The 18,290-nt window shown below is 44.9% G+C and overlaps 1 protein-coding gene across 9 annotated transcripts in view; it reads left to right on the top strand.

The window, feature by feature from the left end:
- The window catches only part of INO80C (INO80 complex subunit C), a 100,149-nt gene that overhangs the window by 22,738 nt on the left and 59,121 nt on the right, over positions 1-18,290 (top strand). For 4 of the 9 annotated variants that reach the window (XM_062201554.1, XM_062201549.1, XM_062201545.1 and 1 more), the window contains one exon: positions 423-490. In XM_062201554.1, the coding sequence (XP_062057538.1) occupies positions 423-490 (68 nt within the window). Of the gene's footprint in view, positions 1-422; positions 491-1,620; positions 2,586-2,661; positions 2,692-4,866; positions 4,909-11,136; positions 11,532-18,290 lie in introns of those variants that run through there. The other 5 variants (XM_062201551.1, XM_062201550.1, XM_062201555.1 and 2 more) reach the window with 4 other exon arrangements.

Genomic DNA, 18,290 nt, shown 5'->3' with positions numbered 1-18,290 from the left:
TGTGGCTTTCATGGAAATGACTAAGATGGGTGACGAGTGAGCTAGTCAGTCGTCTGGGTGTGGATATTGCAGGTGTCTGAATGCCCAGACCGTTCAGTGGGTTGTTTGGCATTTCATCACCCTCAGCCCATGTAGCCCGAGACTGTGACAGCAGCAAGTGAGCAGAGGAGCATTCTAGTGGATCTGCTAGAATAGAGGGTCCCTGGTGACAGGGAGGGGCTGGATCTGGAGCAGTATTTCTAAGACTCCTCCCTTTCTTCTCTGGTTAATCCCCAGAGAATTCTGTAAGTGTTGAATCAACAAAGGAAAATTTTAAGAATATTATTGAAACAGTATTTTAGAAAAAAGAGAGAGAAGGGAATTGAGTGTTTTAAGGTCATTTAGTTATCGTTTTTCCTTTTTTTTTTTTTTTTTTCCTGCAGACTTCAGTATTGATGCTCCTCCATCCTTTAAGCCAGCTAAGAAGTATTCCGATGTTTCAGGCCTTCTTGTAAGTATAGTGACATTCTTTTATCTTCTGACACTACAATTGAAAAGAAGATTTCACAGTCATGTCCGTGGGAACAGTGTTGAATATCAACCTCTGCTGGTCCTGCTTTGAGCCCAGATACTGTGAATGGGAGAAGTTTTATGTGGAGGTGTCTGTGTGGGAGCCTGGAGGGAGGGTTGCTCCAAAAGCAGGAGATCTCTACTGTCACTTGCCTATCCCCTGCTCGTTGACTTGGAGATAACAGGAGAGAAACAACTTTTTTTTTTTTTGCATTGAAACTTTAAAAATCTGCATTTAACATGATGCATTTAAGATGATGATTTTATTTTTAAAAGATATCCAAACTTCTCTAAAGAGACACTGTGGTAAAGGTAACAACTTTCAAACTAATCTTTTTTTTCCCTTTTTTTAATTTTAATTTTTTAGTTTACTTAAGTTATACACATTTAATGTATTTCATATATACTGGTTTAGGAACATAGTGACACTTTACCCCCACCCTCCCTTCTACCCATGTTCCAACTCTTCCCCCACCTATCTCGCATTCCCACTCTTAATTTTTACAAAGATCAATGTTCAATATCCTTAGTGATCATATAGTTAACCCTGCTCTAAGTAAAACAGTTCAACAAATAGTATGAAGAGAAAAACAAAAACACTGTTCCTCAATGGAAGAGACAAGGCCTGTAAACAATTATTGAATCTCAAAATGTCCATTTCATTCCAATACATTACATTGCAAGTACTCAATTAGTTACCTCAGATCAGGGAAAACATATGATGTCTGTTTTTTTGGGACTGGCTTATTTCCCTAAGTATAATGGTTTCTAGTTGTGTCCATCTTGTTACAAAAGACAGGATTTCTTTTTTTCTTTTTTTTTTACAGCTGAGTAGTACTCCATAGTGTCTATCTACACCATAATTTCTTTATCCAGTCAGGTTGAGGGACATCTGGGTTGAGTCCATATTTTAGCTACTGTGAATTGAGCTGCAGTGAACATAGTGATACAGATAAATCTTTCATGTGCTGATTTCTTTTGGTTTGGGTAAATTTCCAGGAGTGGGATGGCTGGATTGTATGGTAGGTCTACATTCAGATTTCTGAGGTATCTCCATACTGTCTTCCACAGTGGCTGCATCAGTTTATATCCCTACCAACAGTGCTCCATGGTACCTTTTCCCTACATGCTTGCCAGCATTTGTCATTTGTTGATTTCAATATGAGAGCCATTCTAACTGGAGTGAGGTGAAACTTCATTGTGGTTTTGATTTGCATTTCCCTGATGGGTAGTGATCTTGAGCATTTTCTCAAGTGTCTGTTGACCATTCGAATTTCCTCTCTTGAAAAATGCCGGTTCAAGTCCTTTCATAACTGGATTGTTTTAATGTTGTTGAATTTCATGAGCTCTGTAGATTCTACATGTTAACCCTTTATCTGTTGTGTAGTTTGTAAATATTTTCTCCCATTCTGTCGGTTGCCCCTTCACTTTCATGAGTGTTTCTTTTGCAGTACAGAAGCTTCTCAGCTTGATGTAATACCATTTGTCAATTTTGGCTGTGATTGCCTGTGCTTCTGGGGTCTTTTCCAAGAAGTCTTTGCCTATGCCAATGTCTTACAAAGTTTCCCCAATGTCAACCTTAGATTTAAGCATTGGAACTTCTTCTCTGAATCAAATATTTTACAGAATTCATGTACTGCTTAAAAGATGCCTGGAGCCCACCTACCCTCCATGGTCCCATGTGAGTCTAGCCCTCTGTTCTCTGCACTCCCCATGTCAGAGACCCCTCAGAGACTTCTGGGGAACTCAGTTTGGAAACCACCCACATAGCTGGAAGAAAGGGAACTGGGCCAGTGGCTAAGCCTCTCAGAGCCCATTTTCTTATTTGTAGCATATAGATAAAGTGTGGAACCAGTAAAGATACTTTCTGTTTACCTTCCTAACCCCTTTTTCATCCACTTGGAAGATGGTTTTTTTCTCACAACTGTAGAAATAATGAAGCATGCCACTTTTTAAACTTACATACATATCATTTAAATGCTTTACAATTTAATGAAAATGTATGGCTCCAACTTCTGTAACAAAATGACCAAATTAATGATATATATTACACAAAGCAGAATTGCCTCTTTTGTCACTATGTAATCTCTCTCTCTCTCTTTTTTTTTTAAGATTTTATTTATTTGAGGCTCATCCTCCGCCTTGCGGCGCCGGCACACCGGGTTCTAGTCCCGGTTGGGGCGCCGGATTCTATCCTGATTGCCCCTCTTCCAGGCCAGCTCTTTGCTATGGCCCGGGCAGGCAGTGGAGGATGGCCCAAGTCCTTGGGCCCTGCACCCGCATGGGAGACCAGGAGAAGCACCTGGCTCCTGGCTTCGGATCAGCGAGATGCGCCGGCTGCAGCGGCCATTGGAGGGTGAACCAACGGCAAAGGAAGACCTTTCTCTCTGTCTCTCTCTCTCTCACTATCCACTCTGCCTGTCCAAAAAAAAATATATATATATTTTATTTATTTGAAAGAGTTACAGAGAGAGGTCGAGACTGAGAGAGAGGTCTTCCATTCGCTGGTTCACTCCCCAAATGGCCACAATGGCCAAGATGAGGCGATCACACATTATCCAGGAGATGGATTGGAAGTGGAGCAGCCGGGCCTTGAACTAGGCACCCATATGGGATGCTGGTGCTGCATGCCAGGGCTCTAACACACCGTGCCACAGTGTCAGCCCTGTAATATCTCTTTGTTCCTGATAATATCATTCTGAGTCTACTTTGTCTAAAATTAATATAGGTACCCCAGCTTTCTTTTTGTTGGTGTGGTATATCTTTCTTGATCCTTTTACTTTAAAACTTCTACATACTTTAGTTAATGTGGATTTCTTATAGAAAACACGTTATTGGATCTTGGTTTTTATCTAATTCCACAATCTTTCTTATCTGTTATCTCTAGGTAATACCATATTTAAAATGATTTTTAACATGGTTGAATTTAAATCTGTCATCTTGCAAGTCGTTTCTATTTGTTCCATTTGTGTTTGTTTATTCTGCTTTTTCTGACTTGTCTGGAACTCCTTCTCTTATTTTTGTCTCCATCTCTCTCTTCCTTTCTTTCTTTCATTTGAGAGTTAGAGAAACACAGGAAGAGAGAGTGCTCCTATCCATTGGTTCATTCCGCAAACGCCCACAATGACCAGGGCTGGGCTGGGCCAAAGCCCAGAGTTGAGAACTCAATCCAGATCTTTCACTTGGGTTGGAGGAATCGGGTTACTTGAGCCAGCACTACTGCCTCTCAGGGTCTGTATCAGCAGGAAGCTGGAGTCTGGAGCCGGAGCTGGGTATTGAAACCAAGTATTGTGAGTGTAATGGAAATGTCTTAACTGCTAAGCTAAACACCTGCCCCAAACATGTTTTAATAGACTATATTTTTAGAGCTGATTTAGATTTAGAAAAAAAAATTGAGAAGGTTATACAGAGTTCCCTTGTCTCCAAGCTCTGTTTTTTCTGTTAGCATCTATGATGTATTTGTTAGCAATTAATGAACCAGTAGTGATGTATTATTAGTAACTGAAGTCTGTAGTTCATTCAGATTTCCTTGGTTTTCACCTAATGTCCTCTTTCTGTCCCGGAGTCCCTCCAGGAGACCATGTCACACTTAGTTGTCATATAGGCTCCTCTTTGTCATGGCTGTTGCTTAGATTTTCCTGTTTTTTTATGACCTTGGCAGTTTTAGAGTGGACTAGTTAGATATTTTGCAGAATGTTGCACTATTGGAATTTGATATTTTTCTCATGATAACACTGGGGTTAACTAAACATTTAAAAACTGTTTATTTTATTTTAAAAATTTTGAGTGATTGCCCTAATATTTATGTTTCTAAATAATTGGAGTCTGTCTTCAGATGTTATACTATTTCATATGTAGTAGGAGAATCTTACAATAGTATATATCTTTTTCTTTTTAAAGATTTATTTATTTGATGGAGTTGCAGAGAAAGAGAGGGAGAGATAAAAAGAGATCCTCCACCCACTGGTTCACTCCCTAGTTGACCGCAACAGTCAGGGCTGGACCAGGCCACTGCCAGAGCTAGGAGCTTCATCTGAGTCTCCCACATGGGTGGCAGGAGCCCAAGCATTTGGGCCATCCACTGCTGCCTTTCTAAGCCATTAGCAGGGAAGTAGATTGGAAGTGGAGTAGCCAGGACATGAACCATAGCCTACATGGGATGCTAGCTAGCATTGCAGGCAGCAGCTTTACCCACTGTGTCGTAACAACGGCCCCAATGGTATATTTCTAATTCCAGTTTCTCATTCTTTGTTGTCATATAGCTTACCTTTATATATACTATAAACTCACAATACATTCTGTTTGTCTTTGTTTTAGATAACCACTTATCTTCTGGAGAAATAAAAATAGAAAAAAAAAATTTTATTTTACGTTCATTTTTTCTATTTTTAGTTTTCAATGTTTATATCCAGGTTACAGCCGCATCCTGTATTCTCTGTCAGAAGAACGTTTCTCATGGAGTAGGTCTGCTGCCAATGAAATCCTTCCTTTTTTCTTTACCTGGAAAAGCTTTTATTTCTCCTTCATTTCTGATTTATATTTTCAATGAGTATGGAAATCTGGACTGCCACTTTTTCTTTCTTGACTTGAAAGATTTTCCAGTGACAAGTCTGATGTGATTCTCACTTTTGTTCTTCTCTTTGTAGACTTCTTTTTTACTTGCCTGATTTTAAGATTTTCTTTTTGTCTTTTGTTTTCAGCAGTTTTAATATGACATATCTAAGTATTATTTTTCTGTTTTTTTTTGTTTGTTTGTTTTCATTTTATTTGTGAGGCAGAGAGACCAAGAGACATCTTCCATCCATAGTCTACTCCCTGTTTGCCTGCAGTAGCATACAGGACCATGCCAAAGCCAGGAGCTGGAACTCTCACATGGGTGGCAGGGACCCAAATACTCGAATGCCTACTGCCTCCCAGGGTGCTTATTAGCAGAAAACTGGATTGTAAGCAGAGTAGCTGGGACTGGAGCCAGGCGGGCTGCGATGCGATGTGGCCGTCCCAAGCATCAGCTTCTGCACTAAACACCAGCCCCTCCTTTGCTGGTATTTTTACTGCTTCCCATTCTCCCAGCTTTTTGGATCGGTTTGGAATATATCCTGAATTTTGCAATATCTTTGGCCATTATTTCCTCAGATATTTCTTTTATCTTGTCTGCTTTGGGATTCCAATTATGTATATGATAGTGTCCTATAACTCTTGAGTGCTCTGGGGTTTTTATTTTTTTATTAAACTCATTTCTTTGTGGTTCCATTTCAGTGATTTCTATTATCTTTATTCCCTAAACTGAGTATATTGATGAGCCCATTGGAAACATTCTTTCCTCTGTTACTATTTTAAATTTCTAGTTTCACCATTTGATTCTTATAGTTTACATGCCTCTGATCAAATAACTCTCTGGTCTTACATGTTGTCTCTCCTTTCTTTCCTTTAACATAATAATGATAGTTATTTTAGATTTCCTAGTTATTTAGATTTAGATAGTTTTTTAAATTTGTGGCATACCCAGGTGTGATATTACTTACTTCCTTGAGTTTTGTTTTGTTTTTAAAGATTTATTTTATTTATTTGAAAGGCAGAGTTACAGAGAGAGACAGAGAGAAGCCTTCTATCCACTGGTTGACTCCTCAAATGGCTGCAATACGAGGAGCCAAGAGCTGCTTCCGGATCTCCCATGTGGGTGCAGGGGCCCAAGCACTTGGGCCATCCTCTGTTGCTTTTCTCCAGTGCATTAGCAGAGAGCTGGATCAGAAGCGAAGCAGCTGGGACTCAAACTGGCGCCCATATAGCATGCTGGTGCTACAGGCAGTGGCTTAACCTGCTATGCCACAGCACTGGCCCCAATTTCCTTGTTTTTATGAATAGTCACTAAATCTCTCTGTATTTTTTAGTATTGGGAAACATTTATGATAGTTACTTTAAAGTGCTTGTGTAGTGGACATTGTAGATGATACATTGTACAAACTCTAGATTCTGTTATCTTTTTCTATAGGGTATTGATTGTTTTCCTTGTAGGTAGCTTGGTTATGGATTTGTTAGGAAAGATCTGTGGAAAGCCTAGGATGTTTCCCAACGTCCTTTAACTTAGCTACACTTAACCTCTAAGCTCTTTATCCTCTGCCAACCTTTTTTATTTTTTAATGTTTAAATTTATTTATTTTATGTGTTTGAAAGAGAGAGAGTGATGAGAGAGATCCTCCATCTGCTAGTTGATTCCTCAAATTCCTGCAACAGCTGGGGCAAGGCCAGGCTGAAGCCAGGAACCAGGAACTCAATCCAGGTCTCCCACATGGGTGACAGGGACTCAAGTACTTGAGCCATCACCTGCTACATCCCAGGGTGTGCTTTAGCAGGAAGCTGGGTTGGAAGCAGAGGCAGGACTCGATATCAGGCATTCTGATATGGGATGTGAGTGTCCCAAGCAGCGACGTAACAGATGTCCCAAATGCTCACCCCCTGTGCCGGTCTGCCTGAGGTTTGGTGTTAGCCTTTGTTTTGGTGGGATTGAATTAGACGAGGCCTTATTCAAGGGCATAGTTTTTCACTTTATGTTGTGGCCTTTCTGCTGTGTTAGCTGGCTGCCTGGGATATTATGAGGGCTCTTTCTACCCTGGCTGAGATGTATCTTTGGTGACTCTCAGACTTCTCAAGTCTCTGTCTTGGAACCACCCCCGGTAAGCTCACATAGTCTGTCATGCTTTGAACATGCACAGATCAGCCCATGGCTTTGGACTGACAGGGAATCCCAAGCAGACTTTTGCCCCCACTTCCAGTTCAGCTTCCTCTCTTCTAGTGCCCAGCTTTGCACTTTTCTAGCTGCTTCAGTAGCCCGTCACTCTGGTCTCTGCCTTTCCAGCACAGTGGGTCCAGCTTCCTGTCCCACGGTCAGGAAGTTGTTCCAGGCAGAGAGAGACTAGGATGATCATAAGGCTCCCTTGGTGAGCTTCACTTTCTCATTTGTTACAGTCTTACGCTATACCTCTTGGCCATTGCCTGAAGATAGTGGCCTCATGTAGTTGAATAGTTGTTTAAGGCAGGAGAACTCTTCTGGCACCAGGTATTCTGTTGTGGTCAAAACCTGTGTTATTTTGAGCTTATGGGAGCCAAACTTGGAGAGTAGTGCCTTGGAATGTGAGCTTCATTCTCATCTCAGTCAGCTCCCCTTCTAGTTACAGTGGTTTCCATATGTTACAAAGCAAGAGAACCATTTGGAGAAGGAATATCCCCAGCCCCTTTATGCCATCGGCAGAGCACTTGTCATGGTCTGCGTTATCCAAAACTTCTTGCCCACTGTATGTGAGAATTAAGACAGTCTGGCTATTCAAAGAACCCCACCAGATCACTGAAGGATAAATCTGTAGAACTGGCTAAAAGGATTTGAATAGGCAATTACAAGAGACAAGTAGACATTTGTCTTCATTAGTAATTAGAAAAAAGATTTCTCGGGGCTGGCCCTGGGTTAACGCCCTGGCCTGAAGTGCTGGCATCCCATGTGCGCACCGGTTCAAGTCCCAGTTGCTCCACTTCCCATCTAGCTCTCTGCTATGGCCTGGGAAAGCAGTGGAGGATGGCCCAAGCCCTTGGGCCCCTGCATCCATGTGGGAGACCTGGAAGAGGCTCCTGGCTCCTGGCTCCTGGCTTCAGATCAGCACAGCTCTGGCCATTGTGGCCAATTGGGGAATGAACCATTGGATGGAAGACGTCTCTCTCTCTCTCTCTGCCTCTCCTTCTCTCTGTGTAACTCTTTCAAATAAATGAATAAATCTTAAAAAAAAAAAAAAAGACTCCTCAAATGGGCAAGAAATTAAAGCGTTTGATTGTATGTTTTGGTGTCCACATAAGGAAATGGATAACCTCATACCTTGTTGTTAAGTGGCAGGAATGGATGTTGGGACAACTCCTTTGGAGGGCAGTTTGGCACCATCTCTTGAGACAAAAATACAAAAACCCATGACCCAGCAGTTTGCTTTCTGGGTAGCTCCCTAGAGAAATAGTGTGCACAAGGAACTTCAGAGAATTGCTTATAAGAGACTGAATTAGCAGAAAGTTGGAAACAACATAAGGGGCTAACACAGGGTTGTTTTCATCCTATTCTTTGAGCTCACTGCATATGTACCGACATGGATAAACTTCCAAATTATACTTTTGGCTGAAAGATGCAAAGCAATGTAAACAACGTTGTACCCTGAATATAAAAATTAGCACGCACACACACACACACACACTACTGGGTAATTTCTCTGATGTGTTTATGTACGTGTGTAAGGGAATGCATAAGAAAATGTAGAGGTAGGCCTTTAGCCTGTCAGTTAAGACACTTGCATTCCACATGGCAGTACCGGGGTTTGATACCCCACTCTAGCTCCTGACTATAGCTTTTGACTCCAGGTTTATGCTAATGCAGACTCTGGCTCAAGTAACTGAGTTCTTGCTACCCGCATGGGAGGTCTGGATTGTATGCCTAGCTCCTGGCTTTGGTTGACCCAGCCCTGAGCCTTTGTGGACATTTGAGAAGTCAACTAGCAGATGGGAGTATCTTCTCCAGCCCCCTGGTGTGTATGTGTGTTTCTGTGTCTTTTTGCCTCTCAAATAAATAAATAAAAGATTTTTAAAGTCTGGAACAGTACCCACTTAGCAGTGGTTTTTTTTAGGAGACATCAAAAGACTTCTGTATGGTACATAGTGGTAAAGTGGGACTAGGAGCTGTAATTTTTTTTTTAGAGGAGGGCATAGTTTGCCTGCGGTTTATATCATTTAAAGACACTTAATTAAAAAGGAAAGCCGAGCTCACGCTGGCACTGACACACGTGTTCCCAGCCCACCACGGGACTATCTGCTTGGACTGACACGCAGGCATGGGGTCACACCTGTGTTCAGCCCTCAGGGCACAGCTGTGGTGAGAACACTGCCCATCACCCAGCGGCAAGGGGGCCTGGCAGCGTTTGCGGCTGCCCTGGGGGATGGCCGCCTTTGTTTCTATTGGGCTCCAGGGATAGAATCCAGAAGAGGGTGCAGCTCTTTGCTCGTTCAACACCGGGTGTCATTTGACATTGTCTCTTCTGTTCAGAATTCCCAGTGCTGGCTCCTGGGTCAGGTCTGGGCTGTTCAGGTTTCTGTTGGTGCCCCAGGATCTCTGTGTTTCCCATTGTTTATTCAGCAGCCTTCTTGGCAGTGAGGTCTGAACTTGGGCGGGCCGGCTCAGCCCAGTTCGGTGGTAGGAGTGAGGCAGCCACAGAATGGAGCCAGGCGGCGGCTGACTTGTGTTTGGAGGCAGTTGATCCAAGCCAAACCCACATGCCCGCACCCTGCTGGGAATGTCAGGGCAGCCTCCCTCTGCCGGGTAGTTCAGTGAACCGTCTCATGGCCAGGAGCCCTCAGGAGAGGCTTGTAACAGTTTTCTAATTAAGCCCGCCTTCTGTTACTCTCAGGAAAGGAAATATGGTTCAGAAAGGTAATAGCAAGTCAGCCCAAAGGATCAACATTTTATTTTCTATAGATCTTTATAGATAATTAGCGTTAGCCTTTTAGGAATAACCCCCTTTCCTGACACACAGCAGTTAAATGCTTGAAGAGCTGCCCCGGGGCTGTGTACAGAGCACAGAGAGCTGTGACTCAGTTCCCTCCAGCTTGTTGCTTGTATGTGGCGTCGGCCCCTCCTTGCCATTCCACGGTGAATTACTGAGTCTAGGTCCGCACTGAGATGACCAGCACTGGAGCAGACAATCCACACTTGAGTAATTGGATGTTATCTGTCTAGACTTTAATGGCATCTTTTATAATTTTTAAGAAGTTAGCTCAAAATGACTCACTGTCACGTTGTCTGTTTAAAAATCTAGGAGCCGTTGCTTTGAGGTATATAGTAAGTACATTATTTTCCCCACTGTGCATATGGAAAAAAACTGACCAAAAGAGGATTTTGATGTCTGGGAAAGAAGTTGTCTTTTTCTGTGATGGTCCTGATTGTCTGCTCTTTTGTTCATTCATTCATTTGTCATTCACTCATCATTTGTTGAACAGTGAGTGCAGGCCCCCTGTGCACTGAGTTACCCTGGATTCTGCAAGCAAACCACAGGGCTCCTGCTGATGGAGCCACCCAGCTTAGACCTTAAGCAGGGAGTCTGGTAGATAGTGAACTTCACAAGCACACAGATAAGCATTTCCCAGGAGAGCTCTTCTGTGACTGCTAGGGCTGGGGTCCTGACTTCCTGTGGACAGATGCAGGTAACACTCCCTGGGGGCATGGCTTTGGGCTGAGTCTTGAAGGCTCAGCGAGTGATTACTGAGCAGAGTAGGCCAGGGTTGAGTCCCTTGCCACCGAAGGAGCAGATGAGGCATGATCGGGGGAGGGACTAGGACTGGGACTGGCTGGAATCTCAGAGTGGAGGCTCAAGGAGGCTCAGGAGACGTGCGATGAACAAGGAGTAGCCGTCTTGAGAGCTTTTCTGCTGAGGAAGGACATGAAAGACTTGCAGGGTGCAAGGTAGATTTCACTTTCAGTCAAGCAGAAAAATGTTGACACTTGTGCTTGAATGGAAAAGGTCACTACCGCCACCGACTTTCAGCCCCTCCCTGGGCCTGTTTCCCACCCAGGCCAACTACACGGACCCCCAGAGCAAGCTGCGGTTCAGCACCATCGAGGAGTTTTCCTACATCCGGAGGCTGCCTTCCGACGTGGTCACCGGCTACCTGGCCCTGAGGAAGGCCACAAGCATCGTTCCCTGAGGCTGGGGAACAGAGATGGAGTGGAAAACTGATTCGCGGGCACGCTTTGGTTTCATGATCTTGTCTTGTGGAAACGAACTCCTCCCGCCGTCCGTCTGAAAATGCCAGCCTGCGACTCGACAAGGAATGTTGGGCTTTCATTTAAGGGCTTTTCCTGTGTTTTCCCTCTAAGCGAGATATTTCCTGTTGAGTTCAATTATACTTCAGTTGTTGCATCAAGTAAAACTGTTTGACCAGAAAATACAATAAAACTATGCTTTTAATTTAACCCAAGGACGTCCTGGCTCTATCTCTGAGTGGTAAGCTCACAGGGACCCACAGGAAGACCGTGGTGAATCCCCAGCAGTCTGGGTTCTTCTGATCCTGCTGACTCCCTTTGTAGAGCGTGTTCGGCCCTCTTTGCCTGGCAGACCCGGCAGAAGTCCCCGGTTAGGTCTGCAGAAGAGAAGAGCTAAGCGACTCGTCCTGTGTCCTGGGCCAGTCCTCGCCCTGGGCCTCAGCCTCTCCTGATCTCTGGAAGGCCAACACTCAGGCTCTCTGTGTCCTGTCTTGTGTCAGGATGCCGTCCCTTTGGCTTTAGCCTGTTCCAGAAAGATAGGAGAAGCAGCATTTTGTGGGCCAGGAAAAGCAGAGTGGAGTGAAGCCGTAGCTGCTCGGAGCTCTGCTCCTGTATTTCTGCAGGGAGGCTGGTAGAACCTGGCCTTGGAGATAAGTGCCAAGGTGCCCTTTGTGGGGTAAGCCCTGCTCTATTCCCCCCTCTCCCCCCCGCCCAGGCTGAGAGAAGAGAAAAACAAAGGCGAGGCAGCTGGGACAGCAGAGGGGGCCATGCAGGTGGCAGCTGCCCGGAGCCTGACTTCTTTTTCTCCAGGTGCGGCAGCCCGTGTCCTTGAGCACCTCCCAGTCACTGGAGGTGAGAGTGGGAGGGGTGCTGTGTACCTTTCCGCCTGCTCCCACAGTCAGGAATGCAAGGTGAAGGCCAGAAGAGGAGAAGCTTTTCTAAACCCGTGGTCACTGAGGCTCCGTGTGTCGCACACTGAGTGTCTGAGGCCAGCAGTGGGCCAGGGGGAGGCCTGAGGATGTGTTTCCAGCAGGTGATGCCTTGAGGTCCACTCTTCTGGTGAACCTGAAAGCCACTGCTTGTTCCCGTCCTTGCCCCAGCACCTGCTGCCAGCAATCAGCCTAGGAGAGCCTCCAGCTTCCCTTTGGCGGAAACAAGGAGTGAGGGAGCCAGGGGCCCTCCTGCTTCCTTTCTACCCTCTGTTACAGGAAGGGAGCTTGGGGCAGGCCTACTTCTTTTCCATGAAGGCTCCCCAGTTGGGCATTCCCAGCACTGATGTTGGATGCCTCTCAGATGAACCTATTCAGTCTCTGGGGTTCCTGTCTGTGCCCACTGGGGAGGTCCTACAGGCTGCTGTTCCTAGGCCTCTCAGGGTCTCTCTGTGTTCAATGAACCCTCTCATAGTCACCTGGATATCTGCTAAAATGGAGATTTCTGGGCCATATCTGAGACCTTCTGACCACTCAGGGAGTGGGGCCCAGGAATCTGCATTTGATAAATACCCCCAGTGATGCACACAGGGTGGTGAGAACCCAGCCGTCCACAGGCAGAGGGCAAGTTCATGTGCTGAACACCTGGATCCCTTCTGTCCTGTTCTCCTGCCAGAGTTTCCCCACTGGAAAGCTGTGAGTTCTAGAGGTCAGGTTGTTCCTCAAACCAGGTTCCAGGAGGGCAGGGAGACAAAATAGATCACTCTTTCTCCAGCTTGGCTTTGGGAGCACTGGCCTCCTGCCTGGAAATTTTCTGTGAACTCCTAACTACCCTTTCTGACACTGACCTTCTCCCCTCTGATTTCTGATCCTTGGTCAAAGAGCCTTCCCATGACTGTGAACGACCCCACACATCAGCCGTGTGTTGTGATTTGTCGCTGATAGGTGGTTGTTTCTGGCATTGGTCCCTAGAGTCCAGAGGGTGAACTCCTCCTCTTAAAAAGAAAAACAATTAGCTAGGTTTGAGAAATCCAATTTTCTTCATAAGACCACACTGAAATCCATTCTGACTGATGTCTGTGTCTGATGTCCTGGCTGCTCTACTTCTGATCCAGGTTCCTGCTAATGAGCCTGGGAAAGCAGCAGAGAATGGCTCATTCTTGGGCCCCTACCCCCACAATGTGGGAAACCAGGAAGGAGTTCTTGACTCCTGGCTTTAGCCTGGCCATTTGGAAAGTAAACCAGTAGATGGAAGAACTCTAAGTCCTTCCCTCTCACTCTTTGTTGCTCTTTCAAATAAAGAAGAAAAAAAATGCACTGTATTCTGAATGTGTCTTGTAATTGATTTGGCACCTGATGAAAGGTCAGAAGTATTTTTGTTGAGATGAATTTCTGAATGCAGGCCCTTGGAAAAGACACCAGGCACATGACGCTGTTTTCAGTGATGGTACTTGTGAACTGAGTGCTGAAATTCATGAAAAATAAAGGGTAAGGAATGAAACTGATGGAGTATGGAAGCTGACCCATCAGCAAACAGGACACATACCTGGGAGACAGATTACAAAAGATTTCCACTTAGAAATCCATGAAACAATTAGTGTTATTTAAAATAATGTTCTATCTGATGGAGGTATGTGGGCCTTTTTGTGTTCTGATTCAAACAAAAAGACTGGCAATATTCTTGAGACAATTAGAATTTTGATATTTGAAAATATCTAGAAATTCTTATGAGTGCTTGATTGTGGTGATTATACTATAATGTTAAAGTGCTCATATTTTTAGAGACACATTGAAAGTTTTATGGGTAAAATGATATGATATCTGGGATTTGTTGCAGGATGACGTGGACAGGGGAAGTGGATGGGAGCAGTGTTGAAACAAGATTGGCTGTGAGTCAGTTATTGTTGAAACTGGGTGATAAGTGAGGGCTCATTATTCTATTCTTCTTTTGTATGTGTTTGAATATAACACAAAATTTTTTAGAAGACTGAATGTTTTTACCATTAAAATTTGTGATGACATTGGTGCTGTGCATTAGTTTGTGCAGGCTCATAGTTTGGTAATGCTGCCTGAATGGGATGAGGTCTTGAATAGATGAAATACCCAATTCCTAAAGCAGTTCACAAAGAATAGGTTAGAAGAAAGACCCGCAAGGCAGGTGATGCTGTCCTTCCATGTTCTCAGTAGAGGTCTTCATTGTGTGTCCGTTGTCCCAGAGGGCTGTTGAGTATCGAAGAATATTTCCTTTGTAGAGGTTGAGTAGGCATAAGAGATCTGCTTTTGAATTTCTTGTTGGGTGCAAGTAAATCGAACTAGAGAGGATTTGGGATGCATTGCAATGACCAGCTGTGGTTTAAGAAAATACTGTTGATCTAATTCCTCATAGAATCTGCAATATTTATGCATTTGCACAGAGAAGGAAATTAGATCATCAAAGAATTAAGCATCGGAGCAAACTGTTGGGGTACAAGGAATTGCTTTCGCTGCCTTTTAACTGGATTTGTATTTATTTGTGCCCATAATTCAGAACTGCATTGAAAGGGGAGGAGACACAGCCTGACAAAAGTGCTCATTGTATCTGTTGCAGAAATGCCTCCTGGAGGACCCCTACTGTGCTGCAGGGTGAGCTGTCTGCTTGGCACCCAGACGTGGAGCCTGATAGCCTGGGCTCAAATCCCATTTCTGCCTTTGACACGTTACTCCCCTCAAATTCTCAGTATCCTTATCTGTAAAATGAGCAGAGTAATATGTCCACCCCGCATGACTGTCATTGTCAGAATCAAATGAAAAACCGACAGCACATTTAACCCAGCCCTTTGCTGTGGCAGCCAGGCCGCCCCGCCTCCCTCCTCTGTGTGTCAGGAAGGCAGATCCCTTCCTGACTTAAACCTTCTTCATTATTTTTGTCATTTCTTTGGTTCCCAGGACTCTGATCCGAATTTGCGGTCAGCTTGTCGTAACTGAACAACATCCGATGATGGCTCTTGCTATGTGCGCATCTTACTGCTGGTTCTGTCATTTTCTTTGTCTTGTTCCTTGCTGATCTTGGTCATTTATTCCATTCTTCATTCTGAGTGTTTTCATTAGCCATCTCAACTCTTTCATGGGACAGGAGAAGGAGTGCATAGCTAACTCCACAGGCAAACGATCTGTGATTGATGCGGTTGTGGGGTGAAGAGCAGGGCACTATGATGGGTGAGCTCCTGCAGGGTGCACCAGGGAGAGGAGGAGGAGGTAGAAACCAGCCACTGCCTCTCTTAAAAATCATTATTGCTTTGTTTCTCCTTGGGTGTTCATCATGTGTGGTACTGTTGTTTGTTTCCTGTGTAACAACAGGGCATAAAACTCTAGAAAATGAAGGGGGATAATTGGTTACTTATTTTGGTGAAAGAGTTCAGTGGGGGGTTATGGGAATTCTTCCCCCAACTGGCACACACACCGCTCCTGGATCCATCTGGTTTTCTTCCATGACTCAGTAGCCTCTGTCCACTGGCGCTTCTGTTCCAACTGCAGACAAAGCCTTTCCTGGGAAGAGTCGGTGTTTTCCTGGCCTGCAGGATGCTGGCTGCTGACAGGTGCACAGTGTGTACCAAACACTGCTCTCCTCTGCGTGGGGTCAGGAAGATGAGTCACATCCACCAGCCCCAGTGCCTGGGAGCCTTGGATCTTTGCAGCGTGAATGCGAGGGCATGGCCTGGGGTTTTACAGTGTGGAATAGTGCTAGGGCTTTTTTCAGGGAGCCAGCCAAGGCCTTGGTGACTGATATCTCCCCTAATAACAACTCGGGAGGAAATTGCTAACCAGAGATAAAGATGAGAGTTTCTGGTCTTTTCAAACAAAAAGTCCCTTCAAAGTCAATACCAGACCTTGAACATGATGGTATAAAAGTACACATTTGTACAATTTCCCCCAAATTCCCTGCTTGGCTGACTGGAAGGTAAAGAAATAGTAACCTAAGGATTGGTGCCAATTCGACCATTTTCTCTGCAATGTGATGCTGCCATTTCTTTGCTTATGGAGTAGCAGAGTTCAAGACATTTTGGTTCCGCCTTGGAGGCAGACATGGCTACAGGAGTAAGGGGAATGGCTGGATAGAACACTTCAGGAGGAGCATGTCTGTGAGGACTTATGGGTACACTAGGACAGGAGCAGTGAAGCCCACAGCTAGGCCCTTTTCAGAGCTGGGTAACGTGGATACTCTCTCAGAAAACGGATTTCCTGGGGCAGGAGTTGAGTCACAGAGAGTTAAGCTGCCACTTGGGATGCCCACATCCCATATTGGAGTGCTGGTCCACGTTCTGGCTACTCCACTTCCTGTCCATCTTCCTGCTGTTGTGTCCTGGAGGAGAGCAGATGATGACTCAAGTGCCTGAGCCCTTGCCACCCACATGGGAGAGCTGGACAGAGTTCCAGGCTCCTGGCTTTGGCCTGGCACAGTCCTAGCCCATTGTGGATATTTGGGAAGCAGATGGAAGATATCTCTCTGTCAAAGAAAAGAAACTGGCCAGCGCCATGGCTCAATAGGCTAATCCTCCACCTTGCGGCGCTGGCACACCGGGTTCTAGTCCTGGTTGGGGCTCCGGATTCTGTCCCGGTTGCCCCTCTTCCAGTCCAGCTCTCTGCTGTGGCCAGGGAGTGCAGTGGAGGATGGCCCAAGTGCTTGGGCCCTGCACCCCATGGGAGACCAGGAGAAGCACCTGGTTCCTGCCTTCAGATCAGCGCGGTGCGCCGGCCATTGGAAGGTGAACCAGCGGCAAAGGGAGGACCTTTCTGTCTCTTTTTCACTGTCCACTCTGCCTGCCAAAAATTAAAGAAAAAAGAAAAGAAACCAATTTCCTAGAGCTACAGTGGAGGCTATATTTTATTTGTGAGAAGCCTTTTATTTACTTCCTTTTATCTTTCTTTTCTATTTAAGCAAATATAAAGATTTAAAGCCCAGTATACAAGTGTCAGATTTAGAAATGAAAAAACACGTGTGGAAGGTTGCCAAGTTATAACAACAACAAAGCCATAAAGCTATGGAGAAACCTATTTTTTGTAGTTAAAAAATCAATGAGAAAGAATGTCAGAGGCTGGTGTCATAGTGGGTTAAACTTGGGACACTGGCATCCCACATGGGCACCGGTTCAAGTCCCAGCTGCCCCACTTTTGATCCAGCTCCCTGCTAATGAGTCTGGGAAAATCTCTGGGCCCAAGTCCCTGAGCCCCTGCCACCCACATGGGAGACCAAGATGAAGCTCTTGTCTCCTGGCTTCAGCCTTCAGCCTGGCCCAGTCTGGTCTCTCTCTCTCTCTCTCTAGCTCTCTTTCTCTAGCTCTCTCTGTAACTCTGCTTTTCAGATGACTAAATAGATTTTTTTTTTAAATAAGTAAACTTGTGGAAAAAAGGAATTAAATGATTCATGCCAGTGGATTAAGAGTTGTCTCCTTTTGAGAAGGGAGTTGGTTTGGGATAGGGGTGATGAAGAAGGAAACTTAAATTTTTCTTTCTGAAATTTTGTAAAAAGCAGAGTAATTTTGAAAGACAAAAGCATTCAGTTTATGAGCTCTGGGTCGGGAGGATTGCCAATGGTTTCCTGTAGAACTTGAGCTCATCTTGGAGGTTCACCCCTCTTTACCCTGCTGGTTTCCCCAGGCCGTAAGGAAAGCCCACCCTATCCGTCAAGACAGGGGGCCCTCTCTGCACCTGCTCTGTATCGGGCACTCTAGTCCTTCCTAATAGTGCAATGACTGTACCCAACAGAATACAAAGCACCCATATACACTGTTTCCCTCTAATGTTGATAATAATCCTGCCAGGTAGCCATAGCAACATGCTCACTTTACACTGAAGGAACTGAAGTTCAAGGACAAAACTGCACAGCTACTAGGAGGCATTGGAGGGCTGTATGCCAGGTTCCTCTCTCACACAGAGGACTCCTTCTCAGCCCTTACTTCCTCTCGCAGAAGGTTGACCGGGAGCTACCTCAGGAGTGTCAGAAAAAACACAGGAACTGCCTGCATGGACATGAGAACATGAATGTGCAAAGGCTTTAG

Source organism: Lepus europaeus, chromosome 9 (assembly GCF_033115175.1).
Source record: "Lepus europaeus isolate LE1 chromosome 9, mLepTim1.pri, whole genome shotgun sequence".
In the NCBI taxonomy this organism is placed as follows: Eukaryota; Metazoa; Chordata; class Mammalia; order Lagomorpha; family Leporidae; genus Lepus; species Lepus europaeus.
Note: the sequence above shows the minus strand (reverse complement) of the source record. Positions and strands in the feature narration are given on the sequence as shown.